Below are 25,962 nucleotides of genomic sequence, written 5' to 3'. Positions count from 1 at the left end.
TTTTTATGATGCAGATTTATTGTAAAGTTATATGTTTTAATGGTTACACTTTACATCAAAGTTGTATTTGTTAACATTTATAAATGCATTAACTAACATAAACAACACATAATTAATCTTAGTTAATGTTAGCTCAGTGTGCATTAACTGATGTTAACAGTTAACCTTTAATTAAAAAAAAAATGTATTAAGAAATTCTGAATTTACCGTAATATTAATATATACTGTAGAAGTATTGGTAGTTGATGTTAGTTGAATGCATTAACTAATGTTAACAAATACAAAGTTGCGTTGCCGTTTTATTTAATGTAAATTCTAAAGATCTCTCTATATTAAGTTTGTCTCTTGTGTTAACATGTTTTCTGTATTTGTGTGTTGTAGGCAGTGCTGTATGGGCACGGAGCTTGTTGATTGGCTGTTACAGCACACTTCCTGTGTGCACTCTCGTGTTCAGGCTGTTGGCATGTGGCAGGTTTTGCTCGAGGAGGGAGTTTTAAACCACGGTGAGCATGTCATACACATCTATTCACCCATTACATACAGCTGCAGTAAATATGAATGCTACAATACATCTGGACTATTGAAGCTCTCTATTAAAGTGCCAGTCAGATGCAATTTCTAATATTGTTTAGGAGTCCCCAACAACAAGTTTAAATGCATGCAAGGTCAAAAAAACACTGTAAAATATCCATTTAATATTAAGTCATTTCTCAGAGATCCATAAACGATTCATGTGATGCCGTTCAAAGATTCAGTCTGCCTAATTAGCATACTCTGCTCTGATTGGTCAACCGACACAGTCAGTTGTGATTGTTTTTTCTGCACAGTCCAACAATAGTGCAACATGTATTTACCGAGTGCTAACATGACTTGTTGATAAGACATAGAGTTTATGAAACCGACATCATTACACATCATTCATCTTAATAAAAATGACGACAGACACTAACATTTTTATACTCATGTAAGCAAGTATTTAAGTGCACCGGGCCCACAGCTAAACATTAAACAATGCAACTGTAATATATGTTAGCCGAGTGCTAGCAAGACTTACTGCTAAGACATTACAATAAACTAGACATTTAACAGGAGAAAATAAACACGAAACGTAATAATCATACAGGTTGTGGTTAGGAGACGCATGTTTGTCCAAATAAATGGGTACTGAACCATCTTTATGAGATGAGATATTCACAGACTCTTACTGATAAAAAACACTGTAACTACAGCCTAATTCTTAATATTACCAGAAAATGAGCTAGTAGCTTCTTAAAATTGTAAATAAATTAAATAGATATAGAGTTACTTTGAATAGATAAAGTTACATGTACAATATTCAATGATTGAGTCTTCTTCTGTACTGTGTAATAGTTTTGTAATGTGTCTTTATTAGTAGACCTATTTGTGTTGTCTGAACCAGAGTTTTGTTTTGTGCTTTAGTGGATCAGGAGCAGAGTTTTCAAGATAAGTATCTGTTCTATCGCTTCCTGGAGGACGAAGTGGAAGACGCTCCTCTTCCCAATGAGGATGAAATGAAAGAGAGTGAAGAAGAGCTCCAGGACACCCTCCTCCTCCTCTCTCAGATCGGACCTGACGCTCATCTGCGAATGATCCTGCAGAAACAGTACGTCCCCGCATTAAAATCGAGTCATTAAGTCTCCCTGGAGGCTGATAAAGCAAACGGCCTCAGTGATCTGATCCAAATCGGCCTCTGTTTAGCTGCTTTCCTCTGAACTTTCCCACAGTTTCCTCTAGGATGTGATTTGCCTGAAGGAGAGATGTGTATTTCTGAAAGTTCTGCTTGTAATTGTAATGTATCTGCATCAGGCAGAAATTTATCTTTGAAATGTCAAAATAAAAGTCATTTCTAATGGATGACATCATTGTCTCAATGCATTTCACTGCAGGCCTGGACAGAGGACTGTAGATGATTTAGAGATCATTTACGAGGAGCTGCTGCATATTAAGGCTTTATCACATCTCTCCACCACTGTAAGTCCACAAAAAATATCAACTTTTTCATTTAAAGAGATAGTTCACCTAAAAATGAAAATGTTGTCATTATTGCATATCCATTTTACCTTTCCACTGGTTCTTCTTCATACGATGAAAGTAGATTTGGCTGTTTCCAAAAAGGACATAAAATCCCCATTAAAGTAATCTCTATTGTTTTAGGTCATCTTCCACAGCCATATAATAGCTGGGTGTCTTTGAGACATCCGTGCCCTGGGCACATCAAAGTCATAATTCATCCCTGAATGCCATGCATATTAAATTTTCACCCAGCATATTAAAATGTAACCATGAAATACAATAGATATTAAGGTTCAGCTTCAGATACACTTTTATTGTATGATACAGAGCAGAAAATCATATACATTTTTATTTTCGGACAAACTATTCGGGTAGACTTTTCTTCATTATTTAGTATTGACATCATTTTAAAAGGTGATTTTCTTTTCTCATAGTTTGTTTTAGTAATAGAGGCTCTTTTCCATTTTCGTCTCTTTAGGTGAAGAGGGAATTGGCTGGAGTTTTAATCTTTGAGTCCCATGCGAAAGCAGGCACGGTGTGTAAGTGTCAGATTTACATTGGATTTAACCTCACAAAGACATTGATTTAATGATTTCTGAATTTCAATGTGATAATCTCAGATTAGGTCTGATCTGTGGATTATAATCTTGTTGATTTCTTTTGTTCCTAGTATTTAATCAGGGGGAGGAAGGAACGTCGTGGTACATCATCCTGAAGGGCTCGGTTAATGTGGTGATCTATGGGAAGGTCAGACATGTCATTCTTCCCCAATGTTTTATATTCAACAGACCAATGAAGCTTTTAATAGGTGATAATTTAAGACAATTATAGTTCATGCAGAAACAGTGACAAGTGAAAGTGTTTGCAAATCTCATTAGAGCTATAGAGATGATTTATACGGTAACAATTTCTGCTCCTTTGGTTTGTTTGGCTGTTTATACAGGCAGTTAAAAAGAAAATAATACATTGAATTTATCAGACAACTGTTTTTTAAATAGTAATCATAATAAAAAATACAAAAAATTACTGTTGCAATAACAAAATATGCCACACTACGTTTTTAGCCTTTTAATGATTTCATTTTATTTCTCTCTTTGGATGTTTTTGACTTTATGCCTGTCATGATTTTTTTTTTATTTAAGTTAATGAAAGTTCTGATTAGGGTTGTCAAGCCGTTTACTATTTGTAATAAATTTAAAGATTTGGATGTCACTGAGCCACAGATCTTGTGTCTCTTTGCAGGGTGTAGTATGCACACTTCATGAGGGAGATGACTTTGGGAAGCTGGCTCTGGTGAATGATGCACCTCGGGCCGCCTCTATTGTACTCAGAGAAGACAACTGTCACTTTTTGAGGGTGGATAAAGAAGACTTCAACAGGATCCTCAGGGTCAGGGGTCATTATTTACAATGTGTGCTAACACAAGATTACAAGATTCAACACACAGCATAAACAACATATTTTATAGTGTACTCCTTTATTAAAGGTATCAAGGCTTTTTTAATTAGAAAGAATGCCATGGTCACCCTTAGTTTTTGGTTTGATGGACTATTATAAACACTAGCCCACATAGTTCCTTGACTGTTATATTTTCCCTAATATATGCATTTCTATTGGAGTTTGTTTGTATATGTGTTTGAAAGTTCAAAGTATAATATGATGATATGTAAATAAATAGATTTTAAGAAATGAAATGCAAGGAAAGCCTGAAGTAGATCGCCTGGTGGGTCACAGCAAGAAGGTCCCTGGTTTGACCCCCGGCTACTGTATGTCAGGTGGCCTCTGTGTGGAGTTTGTGTGTTCTCCCTGTGTCAGCGTGGATTTACTCCGAGTACTCCGGTTTACTCCCCCAGGCCAAAAACATGCAAGTTAGGTGAATTGTAGAAAACCTGTGTATGGATTAAGTTGTGTGAGCCATAGATACTGGAATGACATGAAGAATAAATTAGATTTGAGTCTCCATCTCCTGGTGGTAAAGCAGAACTACAACAAATATATTACAAAAAAAAAAAAACACTGAGCAACAAACACCTTCATTCACCTCATTCTTCAACAGTGAGATGTCAGTTTAGTGCTGTGTAACAGTGAGTTCAGATATCTCATGTGCCAAACTTTATTACAACAACATTACATTTCATTAGCTGAGAACAGTCTGTCATTTACCAAATATATTAGCCTACTTTTAATTACAACTACTTGTATATGTAAATTGTAAGCTGTATAAACAAATATGTGTGTGTTTAGGATGTGGAAGCAAACACAGTCCGTTTGAAGGAACATGAGGAAGATGTGTTAGTTTTGGAGAAGAGTAACAGCAGAAGTTCCAGTTCTTCTCCTCTCAAGTACATTTATTTGCTTAACATCAATTAACATAAAAAATCACTAAAAATAAGTCTCACATCCTGCTGGATTTCTGAGTTAATGCTATAATATCATGTTTGACTCATTTGTTCTTCAGATACACTGTGATGTCTGGGACTCCAGAGAAGATTCTGGAACACCTTCTGGAAACAATGAAACTCGATTCTCAATTCACAGAATCAGGTTCTTCATTCATATTAAACCTTCAATCTACAAAGCTACCTGACAGATCTTGCTTAGTACATGCATTTGAAACCTCAGCAATACACCTTATTCAGTCCGCCACCATGTTGATTCCAAACCAAGGCTGGACGTCCAGAGCGTCTTTAAAGAGACACTCCACTTTTTTTGGAAATATGCTCATTTTCCAGCTGAACTATAGTAAAACATCAGAGTCTGGCAGTACCACTTTTAGCATAGCTTAGCATAATCCATTGAATCTGATTAGACCATTAGCTTCATGCTCAAAAATAACCAAAGCATTTGGATATATTTTTTCTTTTTAAAACGTGTCTTTTCAGACGGACTGAAAATTAAAAGTTGCGATTTTCTAGGCCGATATGGCTAGGAACTACTGTGTTTCCAATACACTGATTTGTGAAGCACCGCCACAGAATCAACAATGGCCAATAGAAAAGATTTTTTGTGATTCCCATTTACATTTTTATTTTACTATTTAAAACGACTTAATTTATTGTTGCAAGCACTCAGCGGCCCCTCTCTCGTGTGCGCGATCACTCTCATGCTGCATGCAGCACCTCGACAGCGCCTCTCTCACATTTTCCACGTGCGTTCCTATTTGTCCACTTGCCTTTTCACGTAAACGTCAACAGTCAAAAGATGTTACTGACAAAGAAGACGGCTGATCAAGTTTATCATGACTTATCAAAAAGTTAGCTGTGTTTTCTCTCAAAATTTGTTTTATTTACATCAAATTGTCTGCACTATACACGATCTACAATCAAATTATCACTCACATTTACAATTAAAAGTGCTCATAACGCAACAAGATGAGAAGAGCAACTGTAAAGCTCTGCACTGCATGAGACACACAGTTAAAGGTATAGCGGAAGATTTTCCCGAATTATTTAAAAGAACCGCCCCTCAATATTTTTAAAAAAATGCTCCCGAGAGGGAACGCCTGTTAAACGCGTGCACGAGACAGAGAGAGAGCGTGCAGGAGCTCAGTTCTTCTCTTCGCTCTGTTTACCGTGTCTGTGCGGTTCGTGACTTGTGCCAGGGCTAGCATCGCAAATCATAGCTTACATCAACTTTTACCAGCAGTGATTTTAAATGGATTTCTCCAAATAGCATGACAAAATGTACCTTTAGTAGAAACTTGGCGTGGGAAGCCCAACCTGTCCTTTTAGCTCACGCCAGCGTGTGAAATAGTCTCCCATAAACATTCTGGTCTTGTTTCTTTATTTATAGTCCTTTCTCTTCTTGTCATACAATTCGTAGACACTTTTTCTCTTGCGACCCTCAGACATTTTGACAAAAACACAGTGAGAAGGCGACCTTCAATGAATGGTTGAAACCGTAGCACAACACACATACACGTGAAAGTGCGCATGTGCAGAAAGCGAACGTAGAGGCGAGCACGTACGACGGTTATACGTCAACATATAATCAGAATGATTGACATCTGGGATGACCAATAACAGTGGTGATCCACCCGGAAAACAAAAATCTTCCGCTATACCTTTAATATAGCCAAAATCACCTCATATATCAGCTATTTAATGTAAATGTATGGTGATTTTGTCAGATGATGTTGCATTTATAAATCAGGATTTTAGCAGTAGTTATAGGGTCATGTTTAATCACTATTTTATACTCTTTCTTTATGTCTGACAACAGAACAGATAATATGTGAAAATAGCCTTCAATTGTGTTAAAATACAATATAACAAACAATGACAGTCAGATCAGACAGAGAGTAGAAAAACAGATTTTTCCAACACTAGACCAACCGCAAACATGACGTGATGATGTCACAAATATGCTAATTAGTGAGTGACGTCATCAGCGCCACAGTCTCTCAAAATTCAGTAGGAAACACTGAACTATACTCTCATTTTGGCGTAATAATCAAGACTTTGATGCCCTACCATGAGTGCAGCAGGCACAATGATATGACGCAGTGCCTGGAAATAGTCCCCTTGGTAACTTTCAATAGCAGGGGACTTTTTTTTCGGGTGCTGTGTAATGTCATTGCGCCTGCTGTACGGCAGCAAAGATTATAACGCCAGAACGGTCTTAGTACACGATGTAACTACAGAAGAGTCAAGTTTTAAACAGGAAAGATATTAAAACTCTGGTAATTTTTTAGCGTGATGCTAATGGTCTAATCAGATTGCATGAATTTTGCTAAGCTATGCTAAAAGTGGCAGTGCCAGAACCGGAGATCGGCTGAATGGACTACAAAAAATCTACCTTTTAACTCTAGGGGAGCTGGAAAATGAGCATATTTTCAAAAAAAGTGGAGTGTCCCTTTAAAGACACTATGGACGTCCATCCCTCACAGCCTTGGTTTGGAATCAACATGGCGGCGGGCTGAATAAGGTGTATAGAAACTGTCCTGGTGAAGTCCCATCCAAGATGTAGTTGACACTGTGCCTTCAGTAGAAGAGTAAAGAAGATTTTTAGCTAAAAACCGCTCAAATTGGCTAAACAAAGAATTTGACCATGTCATGAGAAAAGTGCCGCCTGCCACATAAAGTGATATTACAGGACTCATATTTCTGTTCTCTAAGTCTGTTGTTTCTTGAATATGTTTGAATGTTTGTTATCTTTTTGATTTGGACCTTTGTTTCTGAATTAAAGATTAATGTAAAGTTTGATTGAAGTCTCTCTCTTCCCCTAGATCCTGCTATGGATGACTTTTTGCTTATGCACTGCGTCTTTGTACCAAACAGTCAGCTGTGTCCTCTCCTCATGGCCCAATATCCTTTACACATTCATTCAATCTAATTGTCAGAGAGTAGATGTGCATTTTCAGTCAACTTGTCTGTTGTTTTATACCATTGATTCGAGTAGACAAATCAAAAATATTACTTCAAACTAGTTTCTCACAATGAAGAATCTTTTTGGTGTGAAGAGGCCTTACAGCTGTTGTGCAGTAGCACTGTTGAGCCTACAGGGGGCATCAATGTATCCAAAACCAATTACTCAATACCTGAATTGTGTAGGTCTCTCAATTTGACATCTCTTAATGTTTGGCCTTTTTGCCTTCATACTTATAAGTGTACACAGGTAAATATTGGTGTGATAAGGGACATGAGATTAGGACATGCTTCAGCATACTTATAGAGCTTGGTTATGGCCAAAGTCACTGGTTCGATTTACAGGTAATGCAAGAAATGTTTAAAGTCCTTAGCGCTGGTGCACCTATCACGCGCAGGCGTCCCAGGGCAGTGAACAGGAGAGGATGGATTACACTCTCAATAACAAACGTAGAGTGATTCGTCTGGTGTTACAGTGGGCTGACATTAACACAGACCACCTACAAGAGGAGGACAGCTCCTACCACTTCCTTCAGGTCAGCACCTGCTCTTCATTCAGATCTGGGATTGTTTCATTTTAGGCTAAACCACAGTTTGGGTCACGTGTAAATGTCAGGGTTTATTCTGCCGTTGCAGGATTTCTATGAGATAGTGTGTGAAGATTCCAGACTCATTCCAGCTCTGAAAGATCATCTGCCTGAACTTGAGAAGATCATTAAGCAAAAGTGAGACACTAGGGACTGAAATGAGATTCTTTCACAAAACAAACTGAGACTGACAGCTGTTTAACTTGTTTCAATCACTTTTTTCACAGTTCAGATGATGACAGGCCCTCTCAGAAAAAGGTGAAAAATTGCACAAATCAACACAAATGTTTGTTTATCTAATAGTCATTTTATTGACTAATAGAGCACCATGTTGTAATTCTCATACTTCAGCACAAAGTCCTCCTGCGTCAGTTCAGCACAGGGAACGACAGACTGCAGAAGCGACAGCCAATCAGAAGCACAGATGAGAGTGAGTCATCAGTGTGCGCCAGTATCTTCATTTGTGACCCTGGACAACAAATCCATAAGGGTCATTTTTAAAATTGAGATTTATACATCAACTGAAAGCTGAATAAATAAGCTATGGTTTGTTAGGATACTACATTATTTTGCCGATACAACTATTTGAAAATATGCAATCTGAGCGGCAAAAATACAATATGATAGAATCACAATTTTTTTATAATTTACGGTAGGAAATGTACAAAATATCTTGATGGAACATGATCTGTACATAATATCCTATTGATTTTTGGTATAAAAGACAAATGAATAATTTTGACCCATAGGCTATTGGCACAAATATACCCGTGCGACTTATGACGCATGTCGTGTGGTCAAGGGTCACATTTATTTCTCTTCAGTTCAAAGTTAACCATATAATTTTGAATAATTATGATTTATTGCAGTGTTCGAATTATGTAAAACTTATAGGGGTCCCCTAGCTAAGTCCCCCTCTCCCCTTCATTATAGGGTCACTCGCTGTGTTGTAATTTCACAAAGTAAGATGTGATCTGGCAACCCATTATCACGAAATTACATACCTATAGTCACGTAATTTTGTGAGTGTTTTCCGTGACACTGACACGTTTTTCTGCCTTTTTGTGTGAACATGTCACTTCGGTTTAGGTTTAGATTTACATAAAATGACATCCTTACCCAACTCTAACCCTTATGCCAGGCGACAATGGTTTAAAAATCATAAATTAAAAAAAATAAATCATGAAAAAAAGGTATGAACCAATACTTAAAGTGATATCCTAAAGCAAACACCAAATCTAACCCTAAACCGAAGCGTCAATGGTTTGAAAATAGGACAAAACAGTTGAGTAACAAATACGTGACAGTAACGTTCACAGAAATACGTGACATGTTCACACAAAAAGGCGGAAAAACGTGTCAGTGTCACGGAAACACTCACAAAATTACGTGACTATAGGTAGATACAGGGTTGGATCTTAGATCAACATTTTTTGTTGGTCATGGATCAACGTTTTAATCAAAGAAACCCCAAATTACCATTAACTTAAACCCTAACCATTTTTTACCCCTCAGATTAGTGTGAAATAATAGTTTGAGGAGATTTTTTTGGGTTAGTTCCTAACCCAATCCTAAATCTAACAATCTGTCAATTCTTCATATACTGTAACAGCGTGAGGCGCATTTGAAAGTTTAAATTTATTTCAGACAGAAATCTTTTGGATTAGTTAATTGAGAAATTGGGACAAATAATGGACAGTATCCCTTTAAATTCATGAGAATTCTAAATACATGTAGTATTTTCATTTTAACAAAAATTGGGACCCCCAATTTATATTTGTGTTTTACAGGGGTCCCTCAATAGGAGGTCAGGGAACATCCTATTACTGTTACATTTAAGTTGAAATCATATCACAGTAATAACAATGTTATTAAATGTGGATATAATCATTAATAATAAATAAATTATTAAATTTTAGATCATTATAATCCTTTAGGTAAATATGTTTAAATAATAAATTATGTTATATGTGTCTGTTGTTTTTAAATAAGTGTTTTTTTTTTTTGCTGTAGTCCTCTTTAAAGTGTACTGCAGTGATCACACTTACACTACAATACGAGTGCCTGTGGCAGCATCTGTCAGAGAGATCATCACCGCCGTTACAGATAAACTGGGTTCAGGTGATGAACTTCTGCTCATCCACCTCAGCTCGGCCGGAGGTGAAAACACACACGCACACACACACACACACACACACACACACACACACACACACACACACACACACACACACACACACACACACACACACACACACACACACACACACACACACACACACACACACACACACACCAAACACGCACCCTTGACGCTACACTACATTATATTGAGGATATTTCAGATTTTGTACCTCAATGCATTGCTCTTTAGTTGTCTGTGTAAGATAGATGTTTTATTCTCAGTTAATACACATCTACTACACAGTCACCTACGTACCTTACTGCACTCCTACACAAACACACTTACATTTTATATCACATACTGTTGTACACTTACTGTAAGCTTGAACACTGCATTGTCCAATCACTATTTGGGACTATTATATCATCTTTATTATGAAACATCTTTCAAATTTCAATTAAAAGATAAGTACATATAAAAATGTATTTATTATTTAGATTTAGGTTATTGTACTATAGTACAATACTCTGTTATGCTAATGCCTAAATGTGTGTTTCTCAGATAAAGAGGTTCTGAAGCCGTCCGACGTGTCCATCTTCTCATCACTGAGCATTAATGGTCGTCTATTTGTCTGTACGAGAGACCAGCTGGACTCTTTGGTTTGTGAGCGACTTCATATACAACACACATGAGCTGTAAACACACTCCTAACAAACGTTGAACGATGACTTGATGAAATGTTTATGTTGTAGACTCCGCTACCGGAGCAGGAGGGTCCTTCTGTAGGATCTATGTCCACATTTGAGCTCATGAGCTCTAAAGATCTGGCTCATCAGTTGACTCTCTATGACTGGGAACTCTTTGATTGTGTACATGAGGTACATACACACACAATTCTGATTTTGTTTTCAAATTACAATTTAACTAAAGGAAAATGAAAATCAGTACTCACCCTTAAGCCATCAGGTGTATATGACTTTCAACACAGTCAGAGTTATATTGAATAATATCATGACTTCAGATTTATAATGTCAGTAGATAGTGCCCCATTTCAAAAACTCCATCCATTGTTATTAGATAAGGCGAAAAAAAATGTTTGTATCACTGGACCTTCAGCCTGACCTCAGTTTTCTCATGAATACGCGTACAGCCTAAGATTATAAAATTTGAAATATAAATGTTTTCTATTTAAAAATGTATTAGTTCACCTCTTAAGACATTAAATAGTAAATTCAAATATGGGCTCATTTTCATATTTGGGTGTTCATTATACATTAATATTATTATTATTATAATTAAGAACCATTTTGTCAGTGTGCAGGATTTTTCTATAGTTATTTGGAGATAAAGGAGTAGTTCATCTAAATATAAAAATACTTTTATAATTCATTCACCCTCATGCCATCCCTGATGTGTAAACAGTAGCTTAATTTCTTCAGCTGACCACAAACAAATGATTTTATATTGACATGCTGTTGTGTCTGAGATTGTGGCCCCATATTGCAAAATTTGGGCTTTTTCGTGATTTATTATTAAACACAGTATATGTATTATAATTTTTAATCTTATTGTGTCTCAAGACACACTCATATGACAACTATACTTGAGACAAGTATGAGATATTTTAATATTAATATATAAAATATGTTTTTATTGACTCTTCTATGTTGTCTATTACAGCATTATAATTTCCACACTGCAAACATTTTTTTACTTAGTATTTTTGTCTTGTTTTCAGTACAAATATCTACAGATTAAGACGCATTTTCTTGGTGAGCAAAATGATCAAATAAGTCTTAAAAATGTACATTTTAAGTGTATTTGTGTTTTACAATATGTGCTTTAAACAAGGAAAAACATCTGCTATTGGGACAAGAAATTTTTTCTTGAACTTTTCAAGTTCAAGATTTTTTTTTACCTTACTGTTTTAAGCACAACTTCACTTAAATTGTATATTTTGTGTCTAAAAACTAGATTTTCTTATGTCATTTTGCTCATCAAGAAAATGCACCTTAATACTTAATACAAAAATACTAAGTAAGAAATTAAGTTTTTGTGAAAACTACCCAGACAACAGACAACTCGGGATCCGCACTGGATCTGCCTATTTTGGCACAGATCTGGTGAAGATCCGGCCTGGAGTCGTCTGCTGTCTGGGTAATTGCTAATTGTTTTTAAGAAATCATATCTTAATATAGTTTTTTTCTGCAACACCATTGCCAAAAGCTGGCTAAAGTTTGAAAATTCGATATAAAAGTAAACTAAAGTAATGGGAGAAACAAAATGGGAAACCAGGTGGTGCCACTATCCATTGAAAGTGCATTAAAAAGTGTACCCTGCATCAATGCATCATTTCTCTTTCAGCACGAGCTGATCTATCACACATTCGGCCGGCAGCATTTCAAGAAGACCACGGCTAATCTGGACCTGTTCCTGCGGAGGTTCAATGAGGTTCAGTTATGGGTGGTCACGGAGGTTTGTCTGTGTCCCACATTTAGCAAACGTGTCCAACTCCTCAAGAAGTTCATCAAGATAGCAGCACAGTGAGTCACGGGTGCCATCAGTTACTAAACATGTTAATGTGTGTGTGTGTCTGGCGTTATCTGAGCTATACTGTATGTGTTTGCTCTTTTAAAGCTGTAAAGAGTTTAAGAATCTCAACTCATTCTTCGCCATTATCATGGGCCTGGGAAATCCAGCCGTCTGCCGACTTCATCAGACGTGGGAGGTAAGAGTTGTAATAAATGCATTAAGCCATATACTGACACACATATATAAATACATTTCCTGACACTGACTGACAAACACACATCATGAGAAACAGTTCCTAAAAAGATGAGGGAAAACTACTTTTAAGAGTTTGCTCTTTTTTACAGAAACTGCCCAGCAAGTTTAAGAAGTTTTATGCAGAGTTTGAAAACCTCATGGTGAGTTATGACACATTTTTCTTCAATGTTTAAATACTTTATTCTGTTTTATCTTAATATACAGAGACAGCTCCAACCAGCCTCACATGACATTATCGCCATTAAAAGTCAATATTTCTCTGAAGTTACATGTTTCAAATAATGAGAAGCTGTTGAGTTAAGCATTAGAGATGTACAGTAACCTGGTTATCCAGTGGAGATTATCTCTCTCTCTAATTCTAGGATCCTTCCAGAAATCACAGAGCGTATCGACTCACAATGGCAAAGTCAGAACCTCCCATCATCCCTTTCATGCCTTTACTGATTAAAGGTGAGCTTTACATGCACAAGTACATATTTAATTCAAGTTTCTGTATATACTTTATACTGTGTAGCACTTTTCACTGTTTACATTGTTACACACTGTTAAACAGACCTAATAAAATCCTAAATAAAGAGATGTGTCTTTATGATAATTGTAGAACCTTTAAATGCAATATTATATATAGAAAACATAAAATACACAATATAAAGACAATACCACTTACACTGTAAAAAGATTCCGTAGAATTTACAGTATTACTGCCAGCTGGATGCCAGTAACTTACTGTAGATTTAAATTGATGTTAATTACCTGCAACAGTTTGTTCAAAGTTAGATGAGAATTAAACATAAGCAAGTCTGTATCTTTACAGAATAAAATTAAAACAACAGCCTCAAGCAAAGCATTCTGGGAAACAAAATCTGAAGGAAAAACTCAGAAAAAGGTTGATGAGGATTTTTGGTTCCCAGAATGCTTTGCATGAGGCTGTTATTTTATATTTTTATTCTTTAAGACAAAGTTTAATGTTTAATGTTCATTTAACTTTGAAAAAACTGTTGTCAGTAAATAACATACATTTAAATTTACAGTAAGTTACTGGCATCCAGCTGCCAGTAATACTGTCATTTCTACAGAATCTTTTTACAGTGTACTGTAACTGTTATTGTTTACGTAACTATTAAACCGATAATAGCCTATTTGAAAACTTAAAGGCACAGCACAAAACATTTTGGCCACTAGGGGCGCTAGACATGTGTTGTCTTATTTGTGATAGGCTCATACGTGTTAAGTAAGGGATAATGTAGAGGCAGTTCTGTAGAGGCAGTTCTGCCTCTACATTATCCCGCTTATTACACGGCAACTTGCCACATAAGAAAAAAACTGGACATGAATATGAATTTGAAACATTTTATTGGCTTATTTGTTTTAATTTAACATTTTTATCCTTCTGCGAAACTTTGCACAGATGCATAAAATGATCGTAATACCTTATTAAGATCCTCTGCTTCATACTTGTCTCCATTTTTTTCTCTTTTAGCCAGTCTTTGAGAAGTTGTAATGCCCATTCTGTATTTTTTTGTGTGTTGGCTTCGTAGCTGTCATGCTCTATTTTGTCAAGTTCAGTCTCAGTAAGCTCTCTGTGTCTTGTTGTTGTTCGTTCTTCTATCCACTGTTTAAATGTTTTGTTTTTTACGTACATGTTAAAATTAATGTCAAAATTGTAAAATCTTAATTGTGCTTGTCCAGTGTTTGTCACAAGATGGCGCCAAACAGTAATCGTACAAGTAGTACCGGCTATGCGTTATTACTTTGGAGCGGTAATTATTTGAAAAGAACGAACCTGCAAATGTCTCAACTGACCAATCAGAATCAAGCATTCCAGAGAGCCGTGTAATAACTCTTTAGGTCACAGTCTGCGGTGTGCCTTCCAGCATGTCATATGAATATAATTTCATGGGTTTTATTTTTTCAAATGCCAAAAGATTGCATAGCTCACGTTTACAAGCCAATGTCATTATAAAAGCCTATTGGTTACTGTTTTACAGATTGGATTTAGCACATTTTAGCTCAAACATTTGTGCTTTACATGTCTGCAATTGCAAAGCTCAAATCAGAACGAGAATGCTACCGATAGCTATAGCTAACCATCAATAAGTATAATGTTAGCGTTTACTAGCTCAATACCAGATTGATAATTCGCTACTGTACTAGCATTACTTGATTTGTGAAGATAAATGGAGGATCAGTTGCTCCAGTAACATAGCCAGGCCGACAACAAATTAGAAAAACTAGAGATAGTATGCAAGCAATAAAACATTACATACTAGTCCAAAGGCATGTCGGCCAAGTCAGCATCAGTCAGGAACCTCTTCTCCTCCTCCTTTAGTTCACCCCAGCGAGCGAACGCTGGCCCAATATTGATCCTCGTCATTCCTTTCATTCTGTCACTCTCCCGTTTTCTTTTTCTGATCTCCTCCGATAAAACCTTGTGTTTCTTTTTCTTAGTTGCTGCTTCGGCCATGACAAAAACATCAGGAAAATAAATAGAGGAAGTGACCTATGCCGTAAAGCAGTCAAATTTTGTAGTTCTTTTTTGTGCTCGGGTTACCACCCGAAACCCCAAAGTTTAAAAGTACGAGTAAAAGCAATACAGACCGCATCAGGCTATATGGTAGACCTATCATTCAACCTATTTTAAGTCAATGTACCATCACACAGGTTTTGGAAATGTATTATGAAGAGCAACAAAGAGTCACTTTAAATACTTGTGACTAACTATATATTGTTGGATAGCTCTTAGAGTGCAGTTTTCATATTTTAAAAAACTTTGCAGTAATAATCATGCAGTGGCAGTAATTTGTTAATTTATTACAAGAGTATTTAACAAACAAATGACCCCTAATGGCTGTTGCGGCTAAATCTACATGTCACAAAACCTCTGTTTTTTAGTGATTTTAACTTGAAATTTGGATGAAAACTGGTTTTTGGTGTGAAACGTCTTCATTTGTATCGATTTTTGTTTATTAAAATAAACTTAAACTGCTATAACATTTTATTTAATATTAACAACTTCAGTATAAAACTTTAAAGTATGCCAGAGTTATACTGATTTGAAGGGGAATACAGTTAAGGGGTATGAATGTTAAAAATAAGGAAACATAAAACATGCTGAATTGTGCAAAATAAGATGTTGTTTCTTAAATCTGCATATTTCTACTTTCAGATATGACATTTACTCATGAGGGCAACAAAACATTCACTGACAGATTGATCAACTTTGAGAAAATGGTGAGTTTTCTGAAAATCTCTGAGACCGTTTTACAGAAGACTTGTGAAAATTGTTTATTTTGCGATTTTTGTGTTTTCTAGAGAATGATCGCAAACACAGTCAGAATCGTGAGATATTGCAGAAGTCAACCTTTCAGTAAGTCACTTACAAACAGAGATTGTGTCATTTTCTGAAGTAAGAAATGTTCCCATGCTAAACTCACTGTCACAATACTGGGCTCTTGTTTGCTCAGGCATTGTTATGTGATTGATAAGATGGCTATGAATTTGCTAGGAAGTTCTGACTTGTTGCTAGGGTGTTACTAGAGAGCTCTGGGTGACTGTAAAGAGGGTATTTACTAGTCCAAATCATTTATGCTTCTAAGAAAAGAAAACCTTAGGTCATATTATATTAAGAAAGTAATAGCACATCTCCCTTTATAAACTAAAACAACTAACCTTGTTTAATTTCATGTCTCTATCTTTGTCATAATAGATCAAGATCAAGCACTTCAGGTGGCTGGTAAAAACCACCAGGATGTCTGGAGCTACGTGCGTCATATAAGTGTGATTGATAACCAGCGCAGCCTATCACAGCTCTCTCACAGGCTTGAGCCCCGCCGGACCTGAGCCGGATTCACACAATCAGTGCTGCTTTACCTCTGCCAGTGAATAAGCTATAGCTGTATTATAACAACACAATCATTCCTGTCCTGCTGTATATGCACAGTCAAGTCAAAATTGTCTCGCCATAAGGGCTTTTATTATTATTTCTGGCTGATTATTTAAAAGTGTGGCTTCATTTCAGTGTAAAGCTTCATTTCATTCTGTACGATGTGCGGATCTTTGTCATCTTATTTTCTGACTTACGGATTAAAAACGTTTCTCCCAAAATTATCTAATAACTGCATAGCTTTAAACCAATGGTGTTTCACAGTTTTGAATCAACTTGTTTAAAGTGAAGTTTCTTTACCGATGACTTTTTTTGTACATTTTTGCTCAAGCAGTGTCTTTGTTTAATAATCATTACAAAACTTTTTATTTTTAAGTAATATTTTTTAATATTAATTTGTGGATTAGTTTTTAACAGGATGTACATTTTAAGAGCATATTTATATCAGTTTAGGCATGAAGTTAATAAGCTAAATATGGAAATGAAACCATATGAGCACATTTCAAAAGCCTCTTGGTGGCTTGTCTGCAAACTTTATATTCCTGTGTGTGTTGTGTAAATAAACCTGTTATAATATCCATATTTACAGGGTCAGTCTTTTTTTATGTATATTCTTAGTATGCAACTACAAATATAACATTATATTATATTATATTATATATTACGTAAAGAATAATTGACGACGGGGCGTTAAATTATTTAAAAAATTATGCGGCACTACGCGAAAAATAATCAACACCCATGGAACATTTCTCAACCAATCAGAATAAAGAATTCAACCGCCCGTGGTATATTATATTATATTATATTATATTATTACAAAAAGTATACATTTTAAATGTATATTTTACCACTATATATATATATATATATATATATATATTAGGGCTGTCAAAAGATTAATCGCGATTAATCGCATCCAACATAAAAGTTTGTGTTTACATAGCATATGTGTGTGTACTGTGTATAAATATTATGTATATATAAATACACACACATTCATGTATATATTTAAGAAATATTTGCATTTAAATACTGTATATACATTTCTATAATTTATATTATATATAAATATAAATATTTTATATATAAATATAACAATTTTTTCTTAAATATATACATGATTGGGTGTGTTTTTATATATAAATAATAATTATACACAGTACACACACATATGTTATGTAAACACAAACTTTTATTTTGGATGCGATTAATCGCGATTAATCTTTTGACAGCCCTAATATATATATATATATATATATATATACACGCGCACACGCACACACACATAAAGATATGTTGACAAACACGTTCAGCGCAGTAAAGCAGTACTGCATGTGTCCGCTTGGCGTCACTGTTTCTCTGTGTTTCTCTCTTTCTCTTTCTCTTCTCTCTCTCTCTCTCTCTCTCTCTCTCTCTCTCTCTCTCTCTCTCTCTCTCTCTCTCTCTCTCTCTCTCTCTCTCTCTCTCTCTCTCTCTCTCTCTGTGTGTTTGTGTGTTGGCCAGCTACAATCAGGAAGTTGTTGAATTACACGTGAATTCATCGCGCAGTGGAGTTATCTGCTGTTTAGTCACAAGATCTTCATTAGAGTTGTTTATTTCTCCCGGCAGAAGTGACAGAAGAGCAGAGGAGAGCGGGTATGTTATGTTACACTGTAATAACACACACGTGATAACAGTAATGGATCTTCTGGGATCTGTCTGGACCTGTTCATGGATCAGCTCAGGAATCAGGGAAGATCAGGATAAAATAAAACTATCGATTATTTGAGAAATGTTGCATGTATAATGGCTTTGAAACAGTGCATTCTTTCTTTATGATGATCTCTCAACTGAATCTCCGTCAGTGTGATTATCTTCTGTACTTATATAATAATCACTGTATAATGTCAATGATTTGTTATGTGTCTATAGAAATGACACATGATCAATAAAGCGATCTTTAATAGAAAGCAGAAGCCCCGTGAGATCACTATATGTTCTTTGCATAATATTGCTGTAATTAGATATAAGTTATTTTGCTTGACGTGTGTTTTGCAGGGCAGCTGTGTGAATACTCCAGTCGTTACTCTTAAATAAATGAGAAAAATCAGCTGGTTTTACTTTCTGTTCCAGGCCACGTGCCCATATGATTGAGAAATACTGCTGTCAACCTACTGGTTAAAATCAGAGACCCTGAAAAAGTGTTTACATTAGACTTTAATTCAATTTAATTTAAGTCATATAAAACAAAATATTACACTTATATAGTAGATAATAAAAAAAATTTTTTTGTTGCAACATGAGAAGTCAATTGATGTGCAGTTCACACAGATTTTTAAGATGTCCATGATTCGCGTGATGAACTACACATGTGGTTGCTCTTCTAGATTATCAAGTGAACTTCAGCTTCCTAAAGCTTAACTCTTTTAATATTTATCAAACACAATGTCATGTATTATTTTCTGAGCTACTGTATTTGACGGTGTACAGTAGATAGATGTGTCAACTGGAGTTTTTCTTTTCAAAGTAACCAAAGTGTTTTGTGTGTGAACGTGAAGCAATGTCCTGCCGTGCTGCTAACTATAACGTAAATCGACTCAAATATCCACAGCATCCCACTGTGAGAATGAAGCTAAAGCATGCTGTGAACCCAGCAGTCCTCGAAAAAACATAATGACTTCACTTATGAACAATACACCAGCAACCATTTCTCTCTCAACAAGATACCTTTATATTAGGCATCACAAGCTAAGCTTGTACGTTTAAATTGATCAAGTTAAGATTTTGCATTCACCCTTTCATCAATGAAACTTAAATCAACAAAAAGTTGTATTTGTGGAAAGTCATGATTCCTGCTAAGGTGTTGTGCCAGGGTGTTACTCTGTAGGTACTCTAATAAGCTGTTCCAATTGGTTGCTAGGGCATTGCTTTGTGGTTTCTAGGATGTTCAGGGTGGTTCTTAATCAAATAGACTCTATGCCCAGCTGCACTACTTCCTGAACTTCAGCCAGCTCCTTGTTTCCTGTCTGCCATTATTGGACAAACTGATTAATCCAGGTGTGTCTGATTATTGTTGTTGTGACTACTGAGGTCAGGCACACCTGGATTAATCAGTTTGTCCAATAATGGCAGACAGGAAAGTTCAGGAAGTAGTGCAGCAGGGCATAAAGCCTATTGTTTAGGTAAGTCAATTTAACCTATTATTCAAGTTTTTGCCTAGAATAAAGTTGACATAACTTATAAACAAGTTGAAATTATTTAACTTAATTTGATAGGTTAAAGTTAAAGGGCATTGTTATGTGGTATCTAGGATGTTCTGGGTGGTTGCTAGGGCATTGCTTTGTGGTTTCTAGGATGTTCAGAGTGGTTCTTAATCAAATAGGCTTTATGCCCAGCTGCACTACTTCCTGAATTTCAGCCAGCTCCTTCTTTCATGTCTTCCATTATTGGACAAACTGATTAATCCAGATGTGTCTGATTATTGTTGTTGTGACTACTGAGGTCAGGCACAACTGGACTAATCAGTTTGTCCAATAATGGCAGACAGGAAACAAGGAGCTGGCTGAAGTTCAGGAAGTAGTCTGGGCATAAAGCCTATTGTTTAGGTAAGTCAATTTAGCCTATTATTTAAGTTTTTGCCTAGAATAAAGTTGACATAACTTATAAACAAGTTAAAATTATTTAACTTTATTTGATAGGTTAAAGTTACGGCATTGTTTTGTGGTATCTAGGATGTTCTGGGTGGTTGCTAGGGCATTGCTATGTGATATCTAGGATGTTCATAGATATGTACACTAGATGTCGCCTTGGCTACGGCAGTTTATTGGATCGAATGCGTCAAATAGAGCCGCCATCTTGAAACAGGGGAATCCCGCATCAGCGTCATTGTAGGCAATGTACAATAACGGAAATAAAATCACCATAAACGTCATGAATGCGATTTTCTAGGTTTTCTTTTGGTTCGTTTCAACAGTCAGACATGTATTTAGCATTGAGTCCAGAAAAAAATAAAGTTTTGATATTATGAAAATCTACTTTTTCTAACTATAATGCATAGTGCTAGTAGCCCTAACATCCATACCCAGCACAAAAGTCTGGCATTGTCCATATATTCGGAGTACAGGCCGAGATAGTAGTATTACCTAGCTACCTCCAATGACTAGACCCCTGTTCCAAGATGGCGGCGGTTTTGACGGATGCTTAGAACCCCAAGGCGACATCTAGTGTATATATCTATGTAGGATGGTAGGGGGGGTTGCTACGTGGTATCTAGGGTGCTCTGTGTGGTTGCTAGGGCATTGCTATGTGGTATCTAGGATGTTTTGGGTGGTTGCTAGGGCATTGCTACGTGGTTTCTAGGATGTTCTGGGTGGTTGCTAAGGCATTAGGTGTGTTCGAGATCAACCGGCGCTGCGCAGACCGATCGGCGAGGTTTGCCACTTGCAGTCAAGGGAGGAACTGAAGACGGAGCCGTCAAGCCGGACACCTGCTGCTTGCCGTAGTGACGTGTGCGCCGTGTTTCCTTGTTTTTAATCGCAAATGAAGTCAATTAAAAGCTGAGTTTGATAAAAACAAACCTTTTAATAAAAAGTTGCAACCAGAAACATTTTATATCGAATATTTTAATTGCTGCTTATACTGTATACCCGAAAATAACGGGAAACAAGTCTATATTATTAAAATAATAATAGAGTTTGGAATTTTAATTTTAATTTTATTACACGACACAATATAACATATTTAAGCATATTAAAGCGTTTTTTCCTGTTTTAAAACATGAATGTATAATGTTTATTAGTGGAAATAAATTGGATTAAACTTGAAACGCACATGATCGTTGCCATCAGTGAGGCAGCCAATTACGTAAAGCTGTTACGTCATCACAACTCCGGGCAGCCGCTTTGGAGAAGCTGCACCGGCTGAGCTAGCCGGCTACTCTCGAAATGCTCTCGCGGTACTTAAAAACCATATGACACAGTCACGTGCCTGCAGCGCCAGCTGAAGTCGGACAAAAATACTAACCGGAATGCACTGCTTCAAGTCAGCCGCCGATCGGTCTGCGCAGCGCCGCATGAAGTCGAACACACCTATTGCTACGTGGTATCTAGGATGTTGTGTGTGGTTGCTAGGGCATTGTTATGTGGTATCTTGGATGCTCTGTGTGGTTGCTAGGGCATTGCTATGTGGGATCTATGATGTTTTGGGTGGTTGCTACTAGGGCATTGCTGCGTGGTTTCTAGGATGTTCTGGGTGGTTGCTAAGACATTGCTACGTGGTATCTTGGATGCTCTGTGTGGTTGCTAGGGCATTGCTACGTGGTATCTAGGATGTTGTGGATGGTTGCCAAGGCATTGCTATGTGGTATCTAGGATGTTGTGGATGTTTTGCTTTTAAAGACGCTATATAAAATAAAGTTATTATTATATTATTATCTATGATGTTTTGGGTGGTTGCTAGGGCATTGCTGCGTGGTTTCTAGGATGTTCTGGGTGGTTGCTAAGGCATTGCTACGTGGTATCTAGGATGTTCTGGGTGGTTGCTAAGACATTGCTACGTGGTATCTAGGATGTTGTGTGTGGTTGCTAGGGCATTGTTATGTGGTATCTTGGATGCTCTGTGTGGTTGCTAGGGCATTGCTATGTGGGATCTATGATGTTTTGGGTGGTTGCTAGGGCATTGCTGCGTGGTTTCTAGGATGTTCTGGGTGGTTGCTAAGGCATTGCTGCGTGGTTTCTAGGATGTTCTGGGTGGTTGCTAAGGCATTGCTACGTGGTATCTAGGATGTTGTGTGTGGTTGCTAGGGCATTGCTATGTGGTATCTAGGATGTTGTGGATGTTTTGCTTTTAAAGACGCTATATAAAATAAAGTTATTATTATATTATTATCCAGGATGTTCTGGGTGGTTGCTAGGGCATTGCTATTATAGGGACCCTTAAAATGTTGGGGGATTGCATTAGCACATTAAATTAGATAGAATAGCTTTTGAATATGTTTTTTCAATGCAGATATTTCTTTTATGTCTGTTAGCAAAACCTAGATCAGGTGAAGTGTGTGAATCAGTACATATGTGGTCTGGTCAGAGGTATAGATGATTTCCTGTAAACACAAAAAAAAACATTCACCAGAAAGGATGTCTGTCTCCTGTTCACACAAAGAAGTTAAGAAGCAGTTAGCATCCACATCAATGCACAGTAAGATATGGACGTGTATGGTAAGCTTACACACTATAGTTTCAGATGTAATTAAGTGTTAATCTCAATTAAAGAATCGATTAAGAGATTTTGCAAATCTGTATTGGTTTATTAAATTAAAGATGAAATAAAATCAGATAATCATGCTTTACCCAGCTCTAGTGTGTGTATAGTGACAAAGCCAAGTTTGCTTATGCAGTAAATATAGTGTAACATGTCGACAGCTGACTTGTGTGGACATTTTTGTGGCCCATAAATTAGTCAAATCTAATAACATCTGCAGGTTTGTGTGATGCTTAAGGTTAATGGACTGTTATGATATGATTATCTTGGTACTATGAAAACAACACAGGTGTATGAGTTGCCCTCTCTAATATAGTAAAGTACACGTGTGTGTCTGGGTGTTTTATTAGATTAGAAGTAAAGTGTTCACACAGTAACAGATCGAGCTCTGCTCTCATCACAACCTCATTTTTCCTCTCATCTTCTTTGTTCTTCAGGAGATAAGCGTGTTATATATTGCCATTATGCCATGGCATCTCTGGGCACCTACTTTGTGCAAATCAAATTCGATGACATCCTCTTCTACGAGAACTGCGGCGGAGGAAGTTTCGGGAGCGTGTATCGCGCCCGCTGGCTCTCACAGGACAAAGAGGTGGCGGTGAAAAAACTCCTGAAGATTGAGAAAGAGGTGAGTGGGAGTCAGAATGGCTTGAGCTTTTCATACAGATGCTTTAATTGTCAGTGTGATAATCATTTTAATTGCCTCTCTGTGTGTCGGACCGCCGCGATTATAACCCTCGTCTCTACAGACGCTCGGTATCGCTGGGTCTTTTGTGAACTCAAATTCATAGACTGTGTCTTTAAGAGAAAATTGTCACACAATTAAGTCATATTAGTTTCATCTGACTGCAGTGTTTGTCTTTAGGTTGACATCTATTTACTTTTAAATGCTAGATTCATTGTAGTCTTTGTTCTTCACATAGTGATTTTAGTGTGTAATGGTTTTGGTAGCATTTGGGCATTGTAACATTTCCTTTGGAGTTAAATGCTTTGTGGGTAAAATTCCTTTGAAATTCATTTGATAAAGCGATGAACTGATGAAAATTCTGTACAATCACACAGAAGTGTCATCAGCAAGGTATTCAAACTTTAGATTTGCCTAGTTTACTTTATATTCGGTTCACATAAAGTTTTTAGATACATTTAAATAATATGATGTGGACGTGCCGTACAACAAATTTAAAGTTTGGATATTTTAAATCTTTAATTAAACAGTTTCTTCAACTTTATGTATAAATGTTTCAGTTGAACTTTTCACTTACACTGCAAAAAAATGACTTTCTTACTTAGTATTTTTGTCTTGTTTTCAGTAGAAATATCAAGATGTATTTTCTCGATGAGCAAAATTACCTTAGAAAATAATACTAGTTTTTAGACAGAAAATGTACAATTTAAGTGAATTTGTGCTTAAAACAAGCAAAAATATCTTCAAATGGGGTGAGAATTTTTTTACTTGAATTAAGTGTTTAAGAAAAAAGAAATCTTATTTCACAAATTTTTCTCTCACCCCATTGGCAGATAATTTTGCTTGTTTTAAGGACAATTTCACTTAAATTGTATATTATTTTTCTTAAAACTAGACTTATTTACTTGGGTCGTTTTGCTCATCAAGAAAAAGCATCTTAATTTAAGAATTTTTAGATATTTCTACTGAAAACAAGACAAAAATACTAAGTAAGAAAGTCGTTATAAAATCATGACAAACTGTATATCGTTTGAAAGCCCTAAGAGTGTAGTTTTCATTTATCATCACCATTTTAGTAAAGTAATGACAGTGTGAGAGCCATTTTGTAAAACCCCACAGGTCCACAGGTGGGCCCACTTGGTTATTATATATTTGTAACACTAATACCCTATCCTAAACCTAAAACTCTTGACAAACTATATATCATTGGAAAGCTCTGAGAGTGTAATTTTCATATTTCATCACCATTTTGGGGAAACAATGATGATGTAAGAATGTAGTTTTCATATTTCAAAACCATTTTGCAGTAATAATAATGCAGTGACAGTAATTTATTAATTTGTGACAAGAGTATGCAGCAAACCGTTGACACCTAGTGGCCGTTGTTGGTAAAACCACTAAAAGTGTATCAAAATTGTGTATTGTTACTTTTGTGAAACATTTACATTTTTATAATTTTATTTATAAAATTAATATGTTATTGTATTCTTTTTATTTATTGAAATAAATTTATACTGCTATAACCAAAATTCTGTGAAAAAGGTTAAAGTGTCTTCTTTAAAACAAGACCAAAATTAGGTTTCCAGACCAAAAAAGGTGTACATCACATTTTCACCCCCCCCCCCAACTTAAACGGATTTGTGCCAATTAAAGGGTAATGGTCATTATATGAATAAATAACATTGAGAAAATGTTATTTTCTGATTTTAGTTAATGCAAGTTAATAAAACCACCAAACTATCAGCATCGGCAGATATCAGCCTAAATTATCATCTGTCAGTATCGGTGGAAAATGTTTATATCAGTGTATCTCTAGGCGCATTAGTGTTCAGAAAGTGTGTCACATTATTTGAATTTTTGGCATTATATATTAATATATTAAGTCATCATGTATTATAATCTGTTGTTGTTGTTTTGTTTATGATTTCAGGCAGAGATTTTGAGTGTTCTTAGTCATAGAAATATTATCCAGTTTTATGGAGCAATACTGGAGGCACCAAACTATGGAATTGTTACAGGTGAGTTTTACTCTTTTAATCAAAACATTTAGTAATGGTCACCGTTTTCATCAGATTTTTGGCTCAAATTTACACCAGTGGTTCTCAAACCAGGGACCATGGCCCCAAAAGGTGGAGAGGGGCGCCAGATAGTACCAGGGGGCCCCCAGTTTTATGTGATTTTATGAAATATGTGACCCTGGAACACAAAACCAAGATCATAAGTCATAAGTCGCATTGGTATATTTGTAACAATAGCCC

At 36.2% G+C, this 25,962-nt stretch overlaps 2 protein-coding genes across 7 annotated transcripts in view; both read left to right on the top strand.

Moving 5' to 3' along the window:
• rapgef4a (Rap guanine nucleotide exchange factor 4a) overlaps positions 1-17,342 on the top strand; it is a 49,586-nt gene extending 32,244 nt beyond the window's left edge. For 3 of the 5 annotated variants that reach the window (XM_065293237.2, XM_065293236.2, XM_073811975.1), the window contains 23 exons: positions 382-503; positions 1,441-1,624; positions 1,908-1,992; positions 2,513-2,573; positions 2,705-2,781; positions 3,277-3,423; positions 4,279-4,376; positions 4,493-4,578; positions 7,262-7,340; positions 7,786-7,936; positions 8,037-8,125; positions 8,215-8,245; positions 8,339-8,417; positions 10,001-10,147; positions 10,674-10,771; positions 10,865-10,990; positions 12,477-12,655; positions 12,750-12,840; positions 12,989-13,039; positions 13,262-13,349; positions 16,066-16,130; positions 16,212-16,266; positions 16,606-17,342. In XM_065293237.2, coding sequence (XP_065149309.1) covers positions 382-503; positions 1,441-1,624; positions 1,908-1,992; positions 2,513-2,573; positions 2,705-2,781; positions 3,277-3,423; positions 4,279-4,376; positions 4,493-4,578; positions 7,262-7,340; positions 7,786-7,936; positions 8,037-8,125; positions 8,215-8,245; positions 8,339-8,417; positions 10,001-10,147; positions 10,674-10,771; positions 10,865-10,990; positions 12,477-12,655; positions 12,750-12,840; positions 12,989-13,039; positions 13,262-13,349; positions 16,066-16,130; positions 16,212-16,266; positions 16,606-16,739 — 2,323 coding nt within the window. In that variant the 3' untranslated portion in view covers positions 16,740-17,342. Of the gene's footprint in view, positions 1-381; positions 504-1,440; positions 1,625-1,907; positions 1,993-2,512; positions 2,574-2,704; positions 2,782-3,276; positions 3,424-4,278; positions 4,377-4,492; positions 4,579-7,261; positions 7,341-7,785; positions 7,937-8,036; positions 8,126-8,214; positions 8,246-8,338; positions 8,418-10,000; positions 10,148-10,673; positions 10,776-10,864; positions 10,991-12,476; positions 12,656-12,749; positions 12,841-12,988; positions 13,040-13,261; positions 13,350-16,065; positions 16,131-16,211; positions 16,267-16,605 lie in introns of those variants that run through there. The other 2 variants (XR_010545474.1, XM_065293239.2) reach the window with 2 other exon arrangements.
• A 937-nt stretch (positions 17,343-18,279) lies between these two features.
• The window catches only part of map3k20a (mitogen-activated protein kinase kinase kinase 20a), a 39,846-nt gene continuing 32,163 nt past the window's right edge, over positions 18,280-25,962 (top strand). The window contains exons 1-3 of one of the 2 annotated variants that reach the window (XM_065293223.1): positions 18,280-18,420; positions 23,457-23,647; positions 25,635-25,722. In XM_065293223.1, the coding sequence (XP_065149295.1) occupies positions 23,489-23,647; positions 25,635-25,722 (247 nt within the window). In that variant the 5' untranslated portion in view covers positions 18,280-18,420; positions 23,457-23,488. Of the gene's footprint in view, positions 18,421-23,456; positions 23,648-25,634; positions 25,723-25,962 lie in introns of those variants that run through there. The other variant, XM_073811974.1, reaches the window with a different exon arrangement.

Source organism: Paramisgurnus dabryanus, chromosome 15, assembly GCF_030506205.2.
Source record: "Paramisgurnus dabryanus chromosome 15, PD_genome_1.1, whole genome shotgun sequence".
Taxonomy (NCBI): domain Eukaryota; kingdom Metazoa; phylum Chordata; class Actinopteri; order Cypriniformes; family Cobitidae; genus Paramisgurnus; species Paramisgurnus dabryanus.
The sequence above is the reverse complement of the archived record's forward strand: the minus strand, read 5'-3'. Positions and strand labels throughout refer to the sequence as shown.